The 22,867-nt window shown below is 42.9% G+C and overlaps 1 protein-coding gene across 2 annotated transcripts in view; it reads right to left on the reverse strand.

Moving 5' to 3' along the window:
- The window catches only part of LRRC20 (leucine rich repeat containing 20), a 142,357-nt gene that overhangs the window by 103,529 nt on the left and 15,961 nt on the right, over positions 1–22,867 (reverse strand). For both annotated transcript variants that reach the window (XM_054984171.1, XM_054984172.1), the window contains exon 3: positions 9,918–10,067. In XM_054984171.1, coding sequence (XP_054840146.1) covers positions 9,918–10,067 — 150 coding nt within the window. The remainder of the gene's footprint in view (positions 1–9,917; positions 10,068–22,867) is intronic.

Genomic DNA, 22,867 nt, shown 5'->3' on the forward strand with positions numbered 1-22,867 from the left:
CTCATCAGAAATTCTGAGAGGGGCTTTATTTTTTCACAAGAATTGTTTTTGGCTCTAGTCAGTTATGTCGTATCTGCACTGACAAGTTACAGACCATCTGCCTTAAACTCAAATGCCTGGAGTTTTTAAAAGTCTGGAAGTGCTGTAGAAATAGTTGAAGAACTGTTAAGAGTCAATCCCTCACAGACACAGAGAACTTTGAATGACAGGGTACTCCAAGGAACCTGATGGGGTAGCATGAGTTGGAAAAAGGGGTGTCTGTTTCTCAGCCCTAGCTGAGAGGAATCAAGTGTGAAGAATTGGGAGATGGAGTCCTTACTGAAAGCACTTTAACACCAACAGGAAAACTGGGGAAAAGTTGGCAAGAAAGTTTAGGATGTAGGTGTAGACTCCCACTTGGGCCAAAGAAAGGGGAAAGATCTTCTAAGGAGACTTTCCCTGCCCAGTTAAACAAGGAGGAAGCTCTGAAGAGTGCAGAGATTAGAGATGGGCACTAACAGAAGAAAAACCCGAACACAATGTTCATTGTTCGTTGCCATCCACGAACAGGGATTCACGAACATCGACGGACGTTACATGTTCACGAATGTGTTCGTAGTTGGAGGTTCATGGGAGCCAGAATGGCCCACTTGGGACTTAGCTGAACTTGAGCCGGGGAAAGGAGAGTCCACAGGTCTCCCCCTTTCATGTCATTTTCTCTTCACAGCAGCAAAAACAGGACTGTCTGCTGGAAGCTAATTTGAGGGGTTACAAACTGACCTTCCCAACATCCAATACCTACCAATGTTGTAGGGAACATAGTCCTCACTGTCCTCTGAAGACCCCCCAAGTTTCAGAGAGATTGCACCCCGGGAAAGACAAGATCCATGTGTCTCCCACTTTCATGTAATTTTCTCTTCACAGTGGCAAAAACAGGACTCTCTGGTGGAAGCTACTTTGAGGGGTTACAAACTAACCATCCCAATGTCCAATACACACCAAATCTGCAGGGGACATAGTCCTCACTGTTCTCTGAAGATCCCCATGTTTCAGAGAGATTGGGCCCTGGGAAAGCCATGATCCATGGGTCCCCCTCCCTTTCCTGTCATTTTCTTTTCACAATGGAAAAAAACTGGACTGTTTGCTGGAAGCTACTTTGAGGGGTTACAAGCCAGAAGGAGTTCAGACAGAGTTCAGACAGTCCATGCCTATGTTGCCAGGGGAATTGATTGAAAGGCATCAGACTGTCTGGCTTTACAAACAGCTGACAAACGCCACAATGAGGGCTTGGAACAAACACATGTTCGCCAGGAACGGGGCCTCATGAACAGCTGGTTCACGAACAGCGGATTGGCCTGTTCGTGGCTTTTTTTTGTTCGTATTGCTGTTCGTGCCCATCTCTAGGAGAGATCTCTGGTTGGGTGTGGTTGGAAACTGCCCTTTGGAGACCTTAAGATTCAGTTACCAAAAAAACTGAAGGAAAGCACTGGCGTTTGAAGAGAAGGAGTTTGGGGCACTAAAAAGTGAGTATCAGCATTCTTAAACCCAAAAGAGACAGAGAATACTAAAAGAAATTGTACATGAGTGTTTGGGGGAAACACGGTAACAAAAGCCTCTAAACATGAGAATTTAAGTATCTGTGAAGAGCATAAAAACTAAATTGCGGATATACTAATTTTACCTCAGAAATGTCTATGTTTAATTACCTCAGAAATTTTCATCCTCTAATTTCACCTGACCTTTCCCCTCTAAAATAAATAAAATAGTTATTTTTGAATTTTAAAAATGTCTCTGCCGCTATTTCTGCTGTTTAAGGACAAAGAAGAGGGAAAGAGGATTAGGGAACATCATACCTATATTATGAAGAACATCAATTCCAGAGGCTACACTCGCCTTTTCTGCCATACCTGTCAGACGTCCAACACTGTCCTTTATCTGGGAGAAGTTCTATCTGCTGGAGAGTTTGTTCAGCCCATATGGAGACAAACAAGATTCCTACCTTGAGTGCCAGCTAAAATTCAAGCAAGCAGCTGAATAATCAAGAAGTATTGTGAGTCAGAAAGTCCACTACCTCCGAAGAAGCATCTCTTCCACTCTCTGCCTTATGTATAAATTATAGCACATCATTATCTTGTTCACTTCTCCCAGTGCATCAGTAATGATAAGCTGATGTATAAACAGGAACTGACAGGCAGACTAGTTTAAGGTAGCTTGATCACAGATTAATTGTCCTCAGCCAGGGTGGATAAAAATCAATGATTTTTTTAAAAAAATCAAAAAAATCAGATTTTTAAAATTTAAATTGGATTTTTTTTAATAAAATGCTTTTTGAGGAAAATATATTACCATCCAAAGGTTATTCCATCATGAAATAAAGATTAGTTTTTAATTATGTAGAATAAGGCTGTATATGTTTAATTTTTTTGGTAAATAAATTCCATTAATCCATTCACAATGTCATGCTCTTCCAGAGGTTTTTGTAAGATTATTGGGCAGTTTTTCTGCCTACAAGATATTATCACAGATGCTTGGTTTTGCAGTTCTCAAAACTGAATTTGTGTCAGCTCAGCAGAGATCACATGCCTCTTCTTCACAGCAAAAATGTTATAACATGAACAGAGTTGAGAAAAAGACCTTAATCCTATTGTTCTACAAACCTATGAAAACAGAATCAACCCCTTCAGTGCTAAGTTTCAAGAAGTTCAGTGAATAGAAACAATATTTTTTTGATTGTTTGGAGTGGAATAGATCTGCACAAGAAGAAACTAAGTGTGAGGAGGGAGGGGCAAGCAGTACAAAATGAAAGTGAAACTTTTTGAGCACAATACTGCACAAGTCTTTGGATCTTTTGTGTGTATGACCTGAGGTTTATCACATTCTTTCCTTGGAGGAAAAAACCTATAATGGCAGCAGGCCATAAAAGAGACCAGGTTCGGGAATACTTTAATGAAGTTCCTTTACCTATCGGTAAGGCAGGCATGCATGCAAAATGCAAACACTGCAACAAAGAAATGCAAGGCCTGGTGGCCCAAATGAGGCAACATCATGAGAAGTGCTGTGATGAAGATGACCAAAGAAACACATCTGAACAGGCAGGATCTTCAGGTTGGTAAACATTTTTATTGAATCATATTTCTAAAGACTGCCTTGAACTGTCATGTTTGAGCAAAATTATATTTCTTATTATTACTGCATGTTACTGTCATTTCGTACAGTTATGAAGAAAAGCAAATATTTCTTTTGGGGCAGTGCTGTACAATAAGCAGAAATTGTATAAACAATAAAATAACAGCATTGACTTTTTTGTTTAGGGGAATTCATCGTCAACATTAAGGATTCTGGAAACTATCCACCTTCAAGATCACCATCCTCCTGTTCTACAGTTTCAGAGTTATCCATCCCAGATAGTGCTTCATTTGCATCATCATCAGACACCCACAGTATATCACCTAAAAGAAAGAAAAAACCCTTCCCTCCTGGAACCACCATAGATAAGTTTGTGATAAAAACTAGCAGATTAGAAAAAGAGTTAATTGATGAAAAAATTGCCCAGTTTGTTTATGCAACAAACTCTTCTTTCCGTCTGACTGACAACGCACATTTCATTAATATGGTTCAGTCACTGAGACCAGGATACAGTCCACAGTCCTGCAGAGCAGTCCTGCAGAGCAGATGTTGCAGGGAAACTGCTGGATAAAGTGTATGACAGAGAAATGGAGCAATGTGCAACAGCTCTGGAGGGTAGAATTGTTAACCTAAGTATTGATGGGTGGAGTAATGTCCACAATGATCCTGTTGTATGTGCTTGTATAACAACAGAAGAAGGGAAAGTCTTCCTTGCACAAACAATTGATACGTCAGGAAATGCACACACAGCAGAATACTTACAAGAAGTGGCAGTAAAAGCTATAATAACATGTGAACAAAAATTCAAATGTCTAGTACGCAGTTTGGTCACAGACAATGTTGCAAATGTATCCAAGATGAGAAGAAATTTAGAAGAGCAGGAAGGGAATACAAAGCTAATAACATATGGTTGCAGTGCTCATTTGCTGCACCTCTTAGCCAAAGACTTAAGTGTTCCAGAAATAAAGACTAATGTTGTTGAAATTGCTAAATACTTCTGTAACAATCATTTTGCTGCAGCAGCTCTGAAAAGGATGGGTGGAACCAAGCTAACGCTCCCACAAGATGTTAGATGGAACTCTGTGGTGGACTGTTTTGAGCAGTATATCAAGAACTGGCCTATTCTGATGACAGTTTGTGAACAAAATCGAGAGAAAATAGATGGCACTGTCACAGCCCAAATCCTCAACATTGGGCTTAAGAGAAATGTTGAACATATGCTGAGCATCCTGAAACCCATCTCTGAAGCTTTAAACAAAATACAGAAAAATAGCTGTTTTATTGCTGATGCTGTTGAAATTTGGAAGGAACTGAGTGAACACTTAAAAACAGAACTACACATGGACAGAATTAAATTACAAGCATTAAAAAAACGAATGGGACAAGCACTGTCTCCAGCTCATTTTTTGGCAAATATTGTCAATATCCAGTACCAGGGTCAAAACTTAAGTGCTGAGGAAGCTATGACATGGGTATCCAGCGATCATCCATCTGTAATGCCAACTATAATAAACTTCAGAGCTAAGGGGGAACCATTCAAGAAATATATGTTTGCTGAAGATATTTTAAAGAAAGTCACACCAGTGAACTGGTGGAAATCACTTAAGCACTTGGATTTAGAGACTGTTCAAGTAATGATTTCACTTTTAACAGCAGTAGCTTCTTCTGCAGACGTTGAAAGAATATTCTCTTCCTTTGGACTCATTCATTCTAAATTGAGAAATCGTTTGGGACCTGATAAAGCAGGAAAGCTTGTTTTTCTTTTCCAGATTATGAACAAAGAAGAAGATAAAGATGACGAGTGAGCTAAAGAGGACAGTATTTAAGTTTTTCATGTGTAGGCTGGGCTGACAGTCTAAGTTTCTTAAAATATATATATTTTGTTTAGCCAAATTAGTTAACAAACATGGATGTTTGTTTAAGCAAATAACATATGCTGTAATGTTATTGTTTCAGTTGAATAAATAAAACTATTTAAATTGTTATTATTAAGGTAATGATTATTTTTCTCCTTCCAATAAAGTACAACAGAAAAGTTGTCCAAATATGAATGATTAACCTAAACTGGGGATAATTCATCTCACAATAAATTAACTATAATGTGTTTCTAATAGTATTAAAATCAATATTTTATACAACTGTAAAACTAATATGAAAAGTTGTTATTCTAAAAATCTTCATCTACTTGCATATTAAAGTTATACCAGCAAGAATTAGTCTTTATGTAGAAAACTATGATTTAAATCAAGCCTTACTGACTAGTGATTTAAATCGTGATTTAAATCAGTTTGATTTAAATCAAATCCACCCTGTCCTCAGCTTTCTCCAATAATTGAATTGTCAGTGCTTTGGTAAACAGGCTGCAATATTAGCTGCTCTTCTGATGAGTAACCCTGCCCCCTCCATCTACTATATGGCTAGGTAGTTGTTTTTCTACTGCAGTATCTTTCAGTTCCTCCCATGTACAAAACTTAAAGGAACAAAGTGAGAGAAGTTTCTGTGTCACAAAGCCATTTTTTTTAAAAAAAAACCCTGATTGGCTCCTTGAAAATAACAAGCCTAACATTCAGTTAAACACACACACACACACACACACTTCAACTGCATCCCTATTCTGACTCCAAAACTATGAAAAGAACCTTGTGACCTAACTGAAAGTTTGCTTTGCGGTTAGGTCACAAGGTCTACAGGAAACCAACTCACACTGATCGGTACTTACACAAAAACTCCAATCACCACCCCCGACAGAAAAGAGGCATAATGAAAACATTAGTGGATCGTGCAAGACGGATATGTGAGCCGCGCTTTCTCAATGAGGAAATTAATCATCTAAACCACGCACTTCAGGCAAATGGCTACTCCAGAAATGAAATCCGAAGAGCAATCAAACCCAGGATGAATCAAACAACCAAGGAAAAACAGTCACCTACAGGAAAAGTGTTTTTGCCATATATCAAAGGAATTACTGATCAGATGGGAAAGCTTATGAAAAAGCATAACCTTCAAGCAGTATTCAGACCCACCCGAAAAATACAACAGATGCTACGATCAGCAAAAGACAGCAGAGACCCCCTCACCTCTGCAGGAGTATACCGTATACCCTGCAGCTGTGGACAAGTTTACATCGGGACCACAAAGCGTAGCATCCAGACAAGAATAAAAAAACATGAAAGACACTGCAGACTTGGACAGCCTGAAAAATCAGCAGTGGCTGAACATAGCCTAACTCAAACAGGGCACAGTATCTTATTCCAGGACACCAAAATACTGGACAACACTTCCAACTACTTTGTCAGACTGCACAGGGAAGCCATTGAAATTCACAAGCATAAGCAAAACTTCAACAGGAAAGAAGAAACCTTAAGAATGAACAGAGCATGGGCTCCAGTTCTGAAAAACACCAGGCCAACAAAACACTCCACACCCGACAATAGCCCTGCAGAGAAGATTAGCACATCAAACACCAATCCATATGCAAAAGAACCTCCTCAGGATACAGTGAAGGCTCCCGCCATTAGCATTCCACACCCTGGGAAACTCTTACAGAATGACTCAGCTCAACCCCACCCCTCCTGAGTAGATACAAATGACCTACATCTTTTCCACACTGTGACACTGAGAGATCTCTGTCTTTTGGTGCTACACCTCTGAAGTTGCCAGCCACAGCTGCTGGCGAAACGTCAGGAACTACAATGCCAAGACCACGGCAATACAGCCCGGAAAACCCCCAACAACCATTTATCCATTGGCTTGACTGGGACAAACAGTCCTTTGCCTCATTCCCTCCCAAAACTGTCTCTATCGGCAGCTATTCGACCTGGCTTGGTTGCATTTGAGAGAAAGCTGGAAAAAAAACAAGGCAGGGTAAAATGTAAATGGTAAAAATGTACCTAAAATCCTTGGGGAGGAGGGCAAGCAGCCAACTAGGGAGAGTCAATTTTGAGCAAAAAGTGGCCAGTAATTGACAGTTTTAATCTTTTGAAGTTATACATTTTCTGTGTTTTATGTCCTTGATATTGACAGTACTAATCTCACACTGTGTAATCCGCCTTGAGTCTCGGTGAGAAAGGCGGACTATAAATGACATAAATAAATAAATAAATAAATAAATAAATAAATAAATAAAATGATTGAGCATCACATCCTACAGAGCTGCTCTGCCACTCACAATTGTAGCCTCATGAAGCCTTTGATCATTTACTTAGCTCAAACCATTAGATAGCTTCTCCTACATCTAACGGTTCTTCTGCATGGTGAATTTTACATCAGGCTTACTGTATATTCAACCCATGAGGATCAGATCTGCTTTATTCATCGATTCTGCCCCATACTGATTTGTTTCTTTAATTCTACACTTTGAGGGAGTTAAACTGAAGTAGTGCCTGTTTTTATTTCTGCAGTAGCAAAATGCCCAGTTTCTTCCACGGGATTTCAGGACACGTCAGTTTCCTCAGTGGATTGGCTGAAGAAACTTATAAAGGGGGGGGGTGTCTTTTTTTTTAATGGCACCACGTTGCAATGTTGCTGTTCAGAATTGTTTTTTAAAAATGCCAAAAAGGAATCTACTAAAAAGTCCAGAAAGCACAGGTGAAAAACTTTAAATATATCGTGGGATTCAGGGTTCTCTGCAGAGTTTTTGTGTTATCCATATTGCAGTGTTCCCCACCCCCACCACCTGCCCCAACAGTTGCAAGGATTTTTTCTTTAAGGCACCAACATTGCTATTTTATTTTTTAAATCAGGGGAAAAACGGATTGGTTGCAGTTTAACTCTGGAGAGAAATCAATGTAGCATGGTGCCAGAACTGATAAAAAAGCCCCATGTGGACAAGACCTCTGTCTCACACAAATTCAAATTTTCTCATAATGACAAACGAACTCATCTACTGCTAGAAGCAGTTCTTCTCTCTCCATTGATTTCAAGCCACCAGCTAGCTCAGCTTTTCAATCATCCCCTTCCATGCTCAGATCCAGTTATCAGTGTATGTGGTTATTTTTTCTGCACTCCTGTTAACTACATCAGAGACCTTAGTTTCATTACTTCCACTACCTCTACACATAATTTTTCACTAATGCTTGTTTTATTTATACCTGACACCTTGAGGGACACTTTGATAATTGTCTACTGACCTGGAATAAGAGTTCTATATTAATGCTTCCATATTCCCTTTATTCTTAGAACCCTCCCCCTTTTCACTTAGTAACACCCAATCAGACTACAAAATTCATTTCAGTCCTTGGAACTCCAAAGCCTCAGGCGGAAATTAACTCAGCACGCTAGTCATGGATACAATATTAGTTCCACCTCTCAGATCTATTAATTCCATTCCAATTTTACTTTTCTAAGCCAAGAGGAGTCCACTGAAACTTTGTAAGTCAATATCTCCCCCCACTTTCTGATTTGTTGCTAACAAAAGCAAGCTCCAAAAAAAAGCTAAGCGCCATGAAAAACTTACTAGACCACAGGAGTGTGAAGAAATGAAAGGAATTAAAGACAATTGAGTAAGAAAAAAATCAAGTTTTCATAATACATTTAAACATACAATAAATAGACTGCCGGACAATAACTCAGAGGCTACAATGAGTCACCAATATGACAAAAATGAGGTCACATACAGGTATCAATCTGCATAAAAAGTGTGAAGTGCTTATATAAATAGTACAAAGTGACCAATGCAATAAATATAAAATGAAGAACATTCCCAATCCATCTCAAGCAAACATGGATTGGGAATGTTCTTCATTTTTGAATTGTGATTTCTTAGTGCAGCAACTGCCAAGAAGAAGGATCACAGAAACGGGACGGAAATACTAGTACCCCCCGTTGGCAGTTACTCTTTCAGCATCTTCCCTGGATTGATGGACATTTCCATATATTTTGTGTTATTTGCATCTTGGCATCTTTAAAAATTTCAAAAAAATTCCTAAAATTACTTTGAATTTTCTTGTAACTCGGGGCACTGTCACTTTATATTTATTGCATTGGTCACTTTGTACTATTTATATAAGCACTTTACACTTTTTTATGCAGATTGATACCTGTATGTGACCTCATTTTTGTCATATTGTACTCTCTGAGTTATTGTCCGGCTGTTTATTGTATGTTTAAATGTATTACAAAAACTTGAATTTTTTCGTACTCAATTGTCTTTAATTCCTTTCATTTCTTCACATTTCAGTGGTCTAGTTATTTTTTCACAACAAAAGCAAGCTCTGCATTACTATGTAAAGCTCCCCGAGCTTATATACAGCCTTTGAGGCATTTCTGGACATTTACTAGGATTAAGCAACTTAAGTGAAACAAGGCTGAAGGTAGAGCACCCCTTGCGGGACAACAGGCTCTTTCGCAAAGGAAAGCTTTCCATATTTCAGGATGATGCACGAAGCAAAGAGCAACACAAATTTCTACACAAGTCTAAGACTGCAAGATTCTCCACACTGTGACACTGAGAGATCTCTGTCTTTTGGTGCTACACCTCTGAAGATGCCAGTCACCGCTGCTGGCGAAACGTCACGAACTACAATGACAAGACCACGGCAATACAGCCCAGAAAATCCACAACAACCATCAATTGAGGTTTTATTGCTTGATGAAGATTTTTCAGTGGCTCTGTTGTAAAATTAATTTTGGTACCCACCTTTTACTTTTGGTGTGTAGTTTTATATATGCAAACAAGGTGGAAAATGGGTTAAATAAAAAAGAATGAACAACGAAACATTACTCGAGTGTTATTTCAGTAAAGAGACGGACAAATTCTGACTTGTCCCATCTCTCTGCTTCCTCCGTAGGCTTCTTCAAAGAGGCACACCTACCTCTCAGCTGGCTAAAGGTGGTGATGAATTTGCTCGTCACGGACTTCAGTTCATTATTGGCCAAAGTGATGAGATGTATCCCTTCAGTGACATGCCTCATGACTTTGTAAAGGGCGATGGGGAAGGTCATCAGCTTGCAGTCTGCCAGATCTGCAGCAAAACACCAGCAGAAAGAGAGAGAAAAACATGAGTTTCCCAGGGCAAGATGTATCATAGTCAGACATGTCACACATTTTAATTGTCTGTTCTTGATGAGTGAATATCTGTATCAGAAAAGAAAGGTCAGCAGCAGTCTCAACAATGTTGTTGTGGTAAAGTCTGTAAGTCTTTTTTTAAAATTGGGGTCAAACCAAGCAATCCAATTTAACTGCACTCAAATCTGTAAACTAATTCATAGAGATTTAATTTTTTTAAAAAAAATGTTCTTAGGGCTCCAAGAGACTCTGAAAGAGTCTCTGTCACACCCTTTTTGCCAGCTATCCATAAGACAAAACACCAACAAGTTCAATGAAGGACGCTGAATAATCAACAATTATTCAGTTTGTCCAATTGTGCAGTATACCTTCCAGTTCATCCAGTCTGAGGATATGGACAGGATTCTTGGAAGTTTGAAACCTACCAGTTGCTAGTACAACCCTTGCCTCTTCTGGCTGTTTAAATCTGTTGGGAGGGAGGGTGGAGTAGGGGGGCTGGCAAACTGGGCTCAGTAGACAGTAAATGGAGGGGGTTGTCGCCCCTGCCTTGAAGTGCATCCATTTCTAAAGAAACCTACTCTCGACCCAGAAGAGTTGAACAACTATTGTTCAGACTCAAATGTACAATTCTTGAGCAAGAAAACTGAACAAGTGGTGGCTGGACAACTTCATGGATTCCGGAATAAAGCAGATTGTTTGGATCCATTCCAATCGATTTCAGACCTGGTTATGGGACTAGAAAGGTCTTGGTCACCCTGGTGGATGACTTGCATGAGGAGATGGACAGGGAGAATGCAACTCTGTTAATTTTCCAGCTTTCGATGCCATCAATCATGATATCCTTCAGAGCCACCTTTTGAGACTGGGTCTGGGAGGCACTGTATTCTGCAGTGGCTTCAGCCGTACCTCCAAGGTAGTTTTTAGAGTGTGGTGCTGTGGCACTGCTGCTCTGCCCCTTGGCCTCAGACCTACAGGGTCCTGCAAGGTTCTGTCTTGCCCCTCAATGCTTTTCAACATTACATAAAGCCACTAGAAGAGTTCATCCGGCAATTTGGGCCACCAATATGGAGATGACACTCAACTGTATCTTGCGCTTCTAGGAGATCCCAGGGAGGCTAAAGAAACAGTGAACAGGTGCCTGGAGGCAGTTTTTGGATGGATGAGAGCTAACAAACTGAAACTTAATTCCAACAAAATGGAGGTGCTACTGGGGTTGGGGGAAGGTTTCATTCTGGACCAAGGCCATAAACAGGTGTCACCAGTGCCCAGGGGTGCTTTTCACCAGCTTGAGCTAGTGATCCAGCAGTGGTGCTCTCTGGGCAGGAAAGATCTTGATACTGTGGCGCACACTCTGGTAACATCTAGATTGGATTACTGCTATGCACTCTACTTGGGTCTGCCCTTGAAGACTGGCCAAGAGTTACATTTGGTACAGAAAGCTGCAGCCAGAATGTGGTTCATAGGGATCATATCACTTGAATCTTGGCCCATCTACACTTGCTATTGGGCTGGATTCTAAGTGCTGGTATTGACCTTTAAAGTCCTACCTGAAATCCATACCTGAAGGACTACCTACCCCTACCTGTCCACTCTGGTAATCTTTGGAGACTCTGCTTCAGTTGCCCCCTACATTTGAGGCTAGACAAGCGGCAACCCACGGAAGGGCCTTCTCGGTTGTGGCATCAACACTTTGGAAATCTTTTCCCAAGGAGATTCATCTGCTTCCATCTATCATTGCCTTCTGCCACCAGGTAAAGACTTTTTTTTTTGTTTAATTCACCCACTAATTGTAATTTACCCTTCTCTATGGTTATGTGCGTTTGTATGCTTTAAAGAACATGTTTAAATATTTTAAATATTTTTATTTAAAATGGTGTTTTAATGTCTCCAGTGTTTAAATGTTCACTGCCTTGGGGACCCTATTTGGGTAGAAAGGCAGTATAGAAATCTTATAAATAAATACATTTAAATATGATCAGACACAGAGGAAAGATTCTTTTGGAGGGTTTCAGTCACGAGTATCCAAGTTCCAACTAAAAGACTACCCTTCCCAGAAAGTCCCTAAATAAAAAAAGAGGGGAGGGGGGATTATGAGAGAGCATAGATGCCACCTCCAATCAGCTGCCAGATAACCACAATTCCCAGAATACATCCTTTCATTTCCCATCCCAGTTCATTATGAGTGCTACAGGTAGGGCAAAGCCAGAAGAAAAAAAAAACCTTGTGATTAAATCTTTGCTACAGGATTCTTTCACCAGGAGTAACTAGGCAAGCATTAGGGTGTCTAGACCATTAAGTGAGAGTTGCTGGAGCATAGTGGTTAAGAGGCTGGGCTTTGAATCAACACACAGCTGGTTTGACTCCCACAACTGCCATAAACTCAGCAGGTAGCCGTGGGTAAGACACTCCTCTCAGCCCCAGCTGTATCATGGGGATAATAATGACACTGACTTTGTTCACTGCTTTGAGCGGTGCACTAATCTGTCTAGAAGGGCGGTATATAAATGCAGTTATTATTATTTACATCTGAACTGATTTATTCACAAAGCAGTTGAATTCATTCCTGATCCATTGTTCCCAGGTACATGTGCACCTGGGCATCTGCGGGCAAAGGGTCATTTGCAAGTTACCAGTCACTCTCTGCACCATTAAAAGGAGCTCTCCAAGCCTCCTCCAGTCTGTTGTTGTAATCACATTATTTTCCTTTAAAACTACCTTAGCTGCTTCTCTCCTCTCATGTGCAAAGAAGGAGAAGGCAGCAAATGCCTGCACATGCACAGCTTTGCTCTGCATGAGAAAATGACAGCACCAGCACTAGGGTTGCCAGGTCCCTCAAGTCTCCCAGCAGGAGATTGGGACACTTGTTCTTACCCTGTCGCCGGTCAGGTTGGTTTGACCGCACACACGCGCTCCTGGCATGCGTGATGACGTCACTTCCGGGAGTGACATCATCACACAGGGTCAAAGGGCGCCCTGTGTGACAATGTCACGCACGCTGGGAAGGGCAGAGAGAGTGGGCAGCTTGCTCTCTCGCCGCCACTGCTGCTGCGCCCCTTGTCCCTGCCAACGTGGGCTGCACAGGGGCAGTAGCAGCTGCAGCGATAGAGCGGGCCGCAGCCACCACAGCTCGCTCCCTTGCCACTGCTGCCACTGCACCCCTTGTCCCTGCTAGCACGGGCTGCACAGGGGCAGTGGCGGTGGTGGCAGCAGCAAGAGAGTGGGCCGTGGTAGCCACAGCAGCAGTGGTGAGAGAGCAGCCTGTGGCGACCATGGCAGTGAGAGCGGCCTGCTCTTGCCACCGCCGCCTGCTCTCTCTGGTGGCGCTGCCACCTGCTCTTGCAGCACAGGGGCGCACCGCGCCACCTGGGAAGGGGTCACCCCAGGGAGCACGCCCCCCCCCCCGCCGACCAGGTAAGTCAGCGTGAGGGGGAAAGGGTGGGATCGGGGGATCCCCCACCCTGGGCGGGGGGGTGGCAACCCTAACCAGCACCCTTTCCCACCCTCCTCTCCCCGCTGTACAAGCACCTTTGCTCTGTTTACAAGAGGGTGTTATTGACTTGGCCCTCTACCTCAAAGCTGCTATTTGCCTCTTCCAGGGAGGTGACTATATATTTCCCCCCTACAGGGCAAGTTACAATGTGGGGGGGAGGGGGAAGTTTGCTTTGGGAAATCAGCAGAAGAAAAGTTTCCCCACCTGAACACTGCAGACCCACTCTGAAGCACTGTAATTTGTGCAGAAGCCTCCAATTTGTGATTGGCCCCACCCACCGAGGCACCGTTTTGTATAAGGTATGTCCCAGGTATATAAGCTCTGCTCTCCCCTGTCTTAGGGTAAAAGAGGAAAGATAGAAAGAGGTCTCTGGAAAAGTTGGTGCGGGGTTTCCTTGTGCTGTAGAGTATGACGGTGGGGTGCGCTTCTTCTATGAGGATGTACGTGACAAAGATCATCCTTTGCTATGAAGCGAGGGCTGCTGAGAGCTTATCTGATGGCTCAGTCAAGACATGCAATGCTAGTGGGATATATCACTACACTGAAATAGCTCTCCCCTATTCTACGTGTACCTTCCCAACACATCTTCCTAAAAGTCGAATGCTGGAAAGATTATTTTGACACATGAACCTGCTGTAAAAACTGTCTTTTATGCTTGAAAAGTCTCTCTCTCTCTCCCCACTGGCCCAGGAAAGGGTTTGCCAGAGGTTCAACTTTATTCTGTGTAGAAGACGCTCCAAGTGTACTAAATTCAAGTCTCTCTCACCGGTAAACGTCTTCTCTTTGCAGCCTCCCTGCAAACCCTTACAAAGAAAAGGGCATTCCATCTTCCACAGTGTGTGGGTGCATCCCTTTCTGCTCTGCTCTGTTCTGCCAGAGGTATAAACAGGGTCCACGCAGTATCCAACCCAACAGCCCTGGATCAACCAAGGAGCCTCTGGCTCTCATTTTAGATTCAGCCAAAGGGATATCTTTGGTATTCTTTCCGTGCTCACCTAGAAAGGACAGGAAAGGTCTGCAAGCTAACCTTCCTAACGGAAACCAGTTCCGTGGGTGGGTGGGGGAGAGGCCACATCCAATGCTCTTTTCCCTTTCGAAGTTAAATGGGGTTAAATCAACCCCGCAGGAGCTGGTACAGAAGCCAGGTAAGAAGCTGTCCCCATCTTTGTATTGGAATTCTCTGCCTCTCTGCCAGAGCCTCGGTCCAAATTTGCATCTCACAAAATATGCTGGAATTGAATACTTGGTTGCCAGAAGGCCACATTAATCAAAACAAAGCGCAGCGGTCTGTCGCAGGCAGGGTATTAAAAAAAACCCCAAATGCTTATGAACATCTTTGACTTAATTCTAAGCAGCAATGCTGTGCTTCAGTTTAGGCACAAACAATAGGTGACTAATTTGGTAATTAAAGTGCCTATTCAGTCACATATTCTTATGGTTTTTAAACATAAGCCTAGGTTACTAATTCCTATGGGTTCTTTGTTTTTTTAAATGCAAATAATTATCTTTTCTTTGGCCGTTTTCTTGGAGCCCTCTGCCCTCCCCTCCAGCTCTCACATACAGAATGAAAAATGGATATACACAAGCATCAGGAAGCAGAAGATTGCTGCTTTGGAATAATTCTGAAGAAAAGCACAATAAAGGGCAGGTATTCAGAAATCCTTGCTTCTTGATTAATCATTCTCTTCCTTACTACTTCCTTTACTTTGTTATACCCCACTTTTCTTTCCAATACAGAACTGACACAATGTACACCGTCATTCTCCATTCCTCCAGTTCGTTCTCACAACAGCCATGTTAGCAGGGCTTTTTTTCAGCTGGAATGCGGTGGAACGGAGTTCCGGCACCTCTTGAAAATGGTCACATGGCTGGTGGCCCCGCCCCCTGATCTCCAGACAGAGGGGAGTTTAGATTGCCCTCTGCGCTGTGTGGAGGGCAATCCAAATTCCCCCCTGTCTGGAGATCAGGGGGCGGGGCCACCGGCCACGTGGCCATTTTCGACTAGGGCGATTTAAAGTTTAAAAAACTCCCCCCTTGTTCCAGCTGACCCAAAGTAACGTCATTGTGCGGTTCTGAGTTCCACCACTGAGTTCCACCACCTCTTTTCCCAGAAAAAAATGCCCTGCACGTTAGGAAGGCTAAGAAAGGACCCAGTAACTGGCCCAAGGTCACCCAGAAAGCTTCCACAGTAGAAGAGGGATTCAGTCATGGTTTCTCAGATCCTACTCTGATGCTTTAACCTCTGCCAAGTCTCAGTTGTATGCACAGAAATAGATAGGCTTATGGCACCTCAAAAAAAGCAGAATTATGACAGCATATGCTTCCCTGGTCCAGAACCCACTTTATCAGCATCTGATGAAGTAGGCTGTAGCCCATGCAAGTTTATGCTGCTACTCATCTGTTATGCTTTGACGTGCCACTATAGTGTACTGGTTTTGCTGTGATAGTCTATCACAGCAACACATGCAGAATGTGTCATCTCTAGAATCTGTGCATCTATGATTCAAAAAGGTTGAAATGAACTAAAATATGTCCCAATACTATTCTTTCTCAATTACCTTCATGCTCAACTTGGTTTATCTGCAAAACAGCATTGCAATTCTATCAGAAATCAAAGCAGAGTTTAATGAGCCACAGCATTTCTCCTTACCTGGCTCATTAAATACCTGGCAAAACAGGGAACAGATACTTTCTCTTGCTGTGATCCCATCCATTCAAAAAAGAACAAAACAGTTAACTCACAAAACATACGGCAATATTAGAAGCTATTGCACAGCCTCTCGTCATAGTCTCTCATTTAATGAGAGAACTTACCAAATGTTGTAACAACTCTGGTTCAGTTCAAGTTTCTTTATAGGTTATTCATACACAGGACAAAACTGTAGCCGCTCTGTTTACTGACCATGCTGATAAATATCGATAGAAATAGTGGATTAAAACTGATGCCTATCTTTGTACCAGTTTCACATAAATGGCTTGCCAATACGTAAAAGAAACAAACCGAAATGGGAAATTTTCCAAAGAAAACAGGTGGGACAGAAGTCTTGTTGTGAACCATAGACGACAATTAAAAGACAATGAAAAAAATATACATTTGTACATCCCCCAGTTTAATGCAACTCCACTGTAGCCTCCCTTTCAAAGGCTAGACAGATTCTCTCCCCAGCCCAATATTCAGATCAGGATACACCACCTTCATTCCACTTCCCAGCAATTTATCATTTTAACTTTGAGTCCAGGTGTTTTGCAGGTCGTTCTGCACAGCAGCTCTCTGCCCTTGACACTTCGCCAGTAACGTTCTGCCTTTCGTCTTCTAGATCAGCTTGTCTTTGTAAAACTTCTTAACCCTTACGCATTAAAGTGTTGTGTCTAAATTGGCTTAAGCTCTTCTCTGTTTTCACCAGATTAACATCTTGCCTCTTGGACTCCTATTGAGTGTAATTTTTGCATGAAGTTATGCAACCAAGTACCTAATTAATTGCTCAAAGCACAAAGCCAGCACCAACGATCTTGAGAGAGCAGGTGTCATGATAGCTGAAGGCAAGCAATTACCATCTATGCTAAATGTGTACAGGAAAAAAATCTACAACTATAGGGCCTACAATTCTAAGTGCCTTCCTAAACTTATCAGCTTGAGAGTAGAGATGGGCACGAATCGAAAAACTCCTGAACCATGTGGTTCGTGGTTCGTCAAATTTCACGAACCACGAACCTGCCCCTGGTTCGTGAACCAGCTCGTTTGGTTTGTGAAAACGTCACATCCGGGGTCAGAAAATAATCACTTCCGGGCCAGCAGAAGGTCACTCCCGGGCCAGCAGAAGTTCACTTCCAGGTCAGCAGAAGGTCTGCACGAAGTCCATCCCCTGTTGCCTAGGAAACTGATTGATTGGCACCAGGCAGACTGTAGTGACGAACCAAAAACCGAACCAAACGAACCAGCCTAAAAGTTTGTGGCGGTTTGTCAGAAATGGGATCTGATGAACTGCTGGTTCACAAACCGCAAACCGGCCTGGTTCGTGCTTAATTTTGGTTCATATTTTGGTTCGTGCCCATCTTTACTTGTGAATAACTCTTGCAACTTGTCTAGTCAGTCTTAATTCAAGATTACAGCCCTGAAACAAGAGCCCTAATTCTGTTGCAGCCTACAGATGAGCATATAATAATAATGGTGTTCAAATGGACATATGTTACATACCAATCCCACTTGGGTCTCACCAATTTACAAGCCTGTTCATTAATTTACCATCAGACGGGGCTTTGGTCCATGCATTATTTAAAGACACAAATCAATACTGCAAAATTTATCTGAATTGCCTTTGGCTCTCTCATCACTTTTACTATATTTAAGAAAATTACAAACTGAGGTTTTAACAACCCATCCGCTTAGCAGATTCACAGATCTAAAACCCTATCTACATCTGTAATCCATTACCGGGGCTTTGTCTACCTAGACCATATCCTACAAACTGCAAGATTACTCTCTCCCTCTCCCATCTCCCTTAAGGGTCTGCTCTTACAACAGGAATATTCCTGATTTCCTTTCTAAGCCTTCATTTCATTAACATCACCCAATTTTTCTCCCCATGCATCCCAGTGGCTTTAAAACAAAAGGAAATGCAGCAAATTAGATGCTTGTGCAATTGCCATCCATTCTAGCGCACACTGTCTCCCTCGCCCCTCCCCCCTATGCTTTTCACAAACCCTATGTATGCCCTGGGAGGGAAAGTGCCTGATGTGAAGCACTCACAGGAACGTAATCTAAGAGGGCTCAATCATTCAAGTCAAATACATTCACTGACCCTTCTCTATGGAAATGCATCAGGCTCTCTCTTTCCATGCTCAATCAATTCTGCAGCCATACTGCAGAAAGCCACTTATTCCTACTAGTAATGATTATGGTAACTTCCTTTCTACCTCCTCTTAGGGGAAATGCTTTTATAGTAATGTCTCTCACCCTAGACTAGCATAAAAATGCTGATGCAAGCTCAAACCCCTGTGGGGTTTTTTTTTTTGGAATTCTGAGAAAGGATGATGGGTGCTAAACCACAGAATGGATGTTATGGGAAACAATTAGAAAATGTTGGGAGACTCCAAGCCAAACATCCTCCTATGATGGGGTTAACTATTTCTGAATAGGTTTTCCCAGAGCTTTTTTTCTGGAAAAAGAGGTGGTGGAACTCAGGACCACACAATGACATCAGTTTGGGTCAGCTGGAACAAGGGGGGAGTTTTTTAAAGTTTAAATCGTCCTCGGCAAAAATCGTCACATGGCCGGTGGCCCCGCCCCCTGATCTCCAGACAGGGGGGGAGTTTAGATTGCCCTCTGCACAGTGGTGATCAGGGGGTGGGGCCCACCGGCCATGTGACCATTTAGAAGAGGTGCCGGAACTCCGTACCACCACGTTCCAGCTGAAAAAAAGCCCTGGGTTTTCCATGCAGAAGTAGAAGTGATGCCTTTGGGGTTCTTCTGAAGCTCCTCCTGTTCCAGTAAGGTGGGAAAAAGCTGGGATTGGCTCTTTGCTTGGGCAGGAGGAGATGCTCTGGGGAAACAGGAAGTGGGCATCAGGGAACACATTAGTTGGGCACCACGTTGGGGATTCCTGCACTTCGGAACAACAATGGACATAGATATCCTGATAATGGCATGTTGAACAGTGAGGCAAGACCCATTCCAACATAAAACCTATTCACACATAAGCCAAAAGGACAAAACATATTCAGCAACGTGCACTGTGTTCCGATTAGAACAGAATTCAATTGTTTCAATCCTTTGACTTAGTACCCCATTTCAAAGACTCTAATGTACCAATCGCAGTGTGAAATGAAAATGTATCTTCTACACATCTAATAGTTCTGAATAATTAATTTAGCCCTCACAACAGCAGCACAAGAAACTGAAGGTTACTTGTTGGCAATTCATTTGCATAGTTTCAGCTGATACCTGTTGCGTAAGTTACTTCTGGGGTATTTCTGTATTTGCACACAGCCGTGCTTTAGCTCATTAATTAACATTTTAAAAAAGGACCATGTGAAATGTTCTGCCAGAATCCAGACTGCAACAGTTCATTCCTCTCATAAACCTGGCTGAATCAGTCCTCTGCTCAAGATGCATTAAAGAAAGCTCAGACAGGAGATGGATAAAATGCAATTTATTCCTGTTTATTTATTTATTTGTTTGTTTCCATTTCTATTCTGCCCTCCCTGCACCGGCAGGCAGGCTCAGTGTTTGGTCATGTTTCCCTTTGCTAGTCCATTCAGTTTTAATTTTTTGCTCTTACTGGGTTCGGATATTATTATAGCTTTATCCATCTCCTCCTTTAGAGAGTGGAGACTCACCCATATGAGTTTCACAATGGTCTCCTAGCCAGGCTTTGATCACCCGCTTAGCTTCAGTGCTGTAGCTCTGGGTGCTTGCAGACTGAGCCCAGGAAAGGCTTCCGTCAAGGTCCTTCTAAGTCAGGCCACTTCACCAGTTCCTCTAGCGATGACATTTTGAACACTGCGAGCCCAGCTTCACTAGGCATGCATTTCTTTTGAACGGATGGAAACTGAATTGATTCGTTCATTAAAAAATTGATGGACACATGAAGCAGCTTCATGCTAGCCCCCTACAAACCACCCATCTGGGCAGTGACTGAGCACACAGGAAGAACGAGCAGGCATGAGAGTACGGGCCACTCCCCACTTCTCCATGCAATTGCCAAGTTGTCTTCATGGAGCAAACATGATGACATGCCTCCATGTCACCAATGCATATACTCCCTCCCGGTGATCAGCAGACACTGCTTTCTGAACACTGCTGATCTCAAGGAGAGAGCTTACTCAGGGGCACTTCCTCCATGCGCTTATTCCATGCAGACGATGCAAAGATGAGGACATGGAGGCAGGGGGTCAGCATGCTCAGAGCCACTTTCTTTCCCCTTGGGGTCAGTCAACATGCAGACAGGTCATCTGTGCAGGGCTACTGAGTCACACGGCACTGGTTTATCTAGGTCGACATTATCCTAGACTAGCAGCAGTTCTCCAGGGTTCCAAGTAGAGGTCTTTCGCGTCACCTACTCCCCGATCCTTTTCAATGGAGATGTTGGGGACTGAACCTGGAACCTTCTGCATGCAACACAGGTGCTCTACCACCGAGCCACAGCCCCTCTCCTATCTTTACATATCAGGTTGTAGAATCTAAGAAACTGTACTGAATCAACAGCCTGTGCAACTTCCTCTCCACCTCTGCAGCAAATGCCCCCTTCCCATCATTCATCTGTATTAGTCATGATTTAGGGTTACTTTTATACTGATGCTAGTCATGAATCCTGCTAACCAGTGTTCCCATCTGAACAAGGATTTACAAGCCCTATGAAAAGAGGGAACCGGATCAGCATGGGACGTAATTAAGATCAATGCAATAATATAACCAAACCCTGGTTAAATCTGTCAAGGGAAGAAAACAGAGACTTCACACCAGAGTTGGCAAGAGAGAGTGCGCAGTCCCAAGGCCACACGTACCTCATTATCCACTTAGAATGCTGGTGTGGGCAGGCCATTTAACTTACAGGGAAACTTCCCAGAGGGCAATTGATGGCAAGGAGCAAGCAGAGCCAAGACCCAGCAAGTCAACCCACACCTCAAGGGCTGCTTGCTCAGACCCTTCGTCAGCAATGGCATGGTGTCATCTCACTCTATGCCTCCTCCCACTCTGCGGCCAGGGTGTCGGAAGAAGCAATAGGTGAGCCAATACCATTGTTGGCGCTGCTAAGTAACCCCTGCAGTGCGGGCTTGTAATGCTACAGCATCCACTCAGCTTAGCTCACATGAGGGCCGTTATCACTTCCCAGCCCAATGGGTTTCAACACTTGCATTTTTTCCGCATGTGAGCTGCAACCCCAGGCCCAATTCTTACAGTGCTAATTGTTCATAGGGGCAGATGTCCAAGTATAAACCATACATGCTCCATATCAAGTGCCCAGCACATGCACACACTTCAGTACTGCTTTTCAAAGTAAAATGTACAGAAGAAGAGGGTCAGACCCTTTCCCAACCTCTGCTTCTCGGTATTTTGCTGAGTAATGCAACAGTTGCTATGCGTGCCTCTATCATTGGCACATACGCTGCACCCCAGCAGCTCAAAGGCAGGCAAATAATCACCCAGAAAACTGCCTCCTTTACCTCTCCCCAACTGGCAGAGATTCATGGCAGAGTACAATTCCCAATAAGGCTGCTGAATCTCTGCTGCAGAACTCCAGCATAATGTACTCAATAGTTTGCAAGCAAGAGGGTCACCCCCTTTTCCAATAAAATACATGGTACATCCTGCTTCAGTTCCAGCTTGTGGACTAGCAGGAAAGTGTAGCCCCCCCCCCTCCTGCAACAGGATAGCTACTCGTACCAGGCAGAGTATGGCATAAAAGGATATGGCCGTATGCATGGGTAGATAAGCCCTTAACCCAGGCCTCAGCCTCATTTCTCCTCTTTTAAACTCTGCACTGCATTGCTTTCTTTTCCATTTCTGAACTGGGTACCTTGTATCCAGCATTCTCTTATTTCGTGCTTGCTGCATGAACGGGGTCACCTGCTTAAACCCTCCGGATTGTTTTACTGAACCATCTTGCAAGACACCAGCGAGGCAGTTTGGTGTATTGCCTTATTCAACAGAAGAACCTGCAGCTCTGAGCTGGGAGAAGCTTCTCCCCTGGCATTTGCCAGGGAGATGTTAAATTTTAAATCACATTCGTCATCATTTTATAACACAGTCCAAATGACCATGACACGGACGAACACGTTCTTCGAAGTGAAACATTACTCCGGTTCCCGGCAAAGGCTGGAATACCCACTACTCAGAGCCAGTGAGATGAAGCGGTTCAATGTCGGACCTGGGAAATCTGTGTTCAAATCTGACATAAAGCTTTACAGGCTAACCTTCGGCCGGTGTCTCTCTCACTCTCTCTGACTAACTTACATTACAGGATTGTTGTGTAGGAAAAGGAGAGAGCATACCACAGCATACGTTCTCTGAAGGGTAAAAACGTAGATACCTCACAAACTACGCCGACGTATGCTTTCAGAATAATTTCATATCAACTGGTAAGGAAGTTAAAAAATGACACATTTATTTTTGTTTACGATAAACGTGCAAGAAGGAGGAACACTATCAATGCGCTTCCAATTCCATCTTGAAATACTGTTTCATTTTTAACTCTGACAACTGGGAGCGGGGTGGGTGGGAGGAGACATTAAATGAACAGATTAAGGTTTGCTGCTTCGTTATTAGA

Source organism: Eublepharis macularius, chromosome 6 (genome assembly GCF_028583425.1).
Source record: "Eublepharis macularius isolate TG4126 chromosome 6, MPM_Emac_v1.0, whole genome shotgun sequence".
NCBI lineage: Eukaryota > Metazoa > Chordata > Lepidosauria > Squamata > Eublepharidae > Eublepharis > Eublepharis macularius.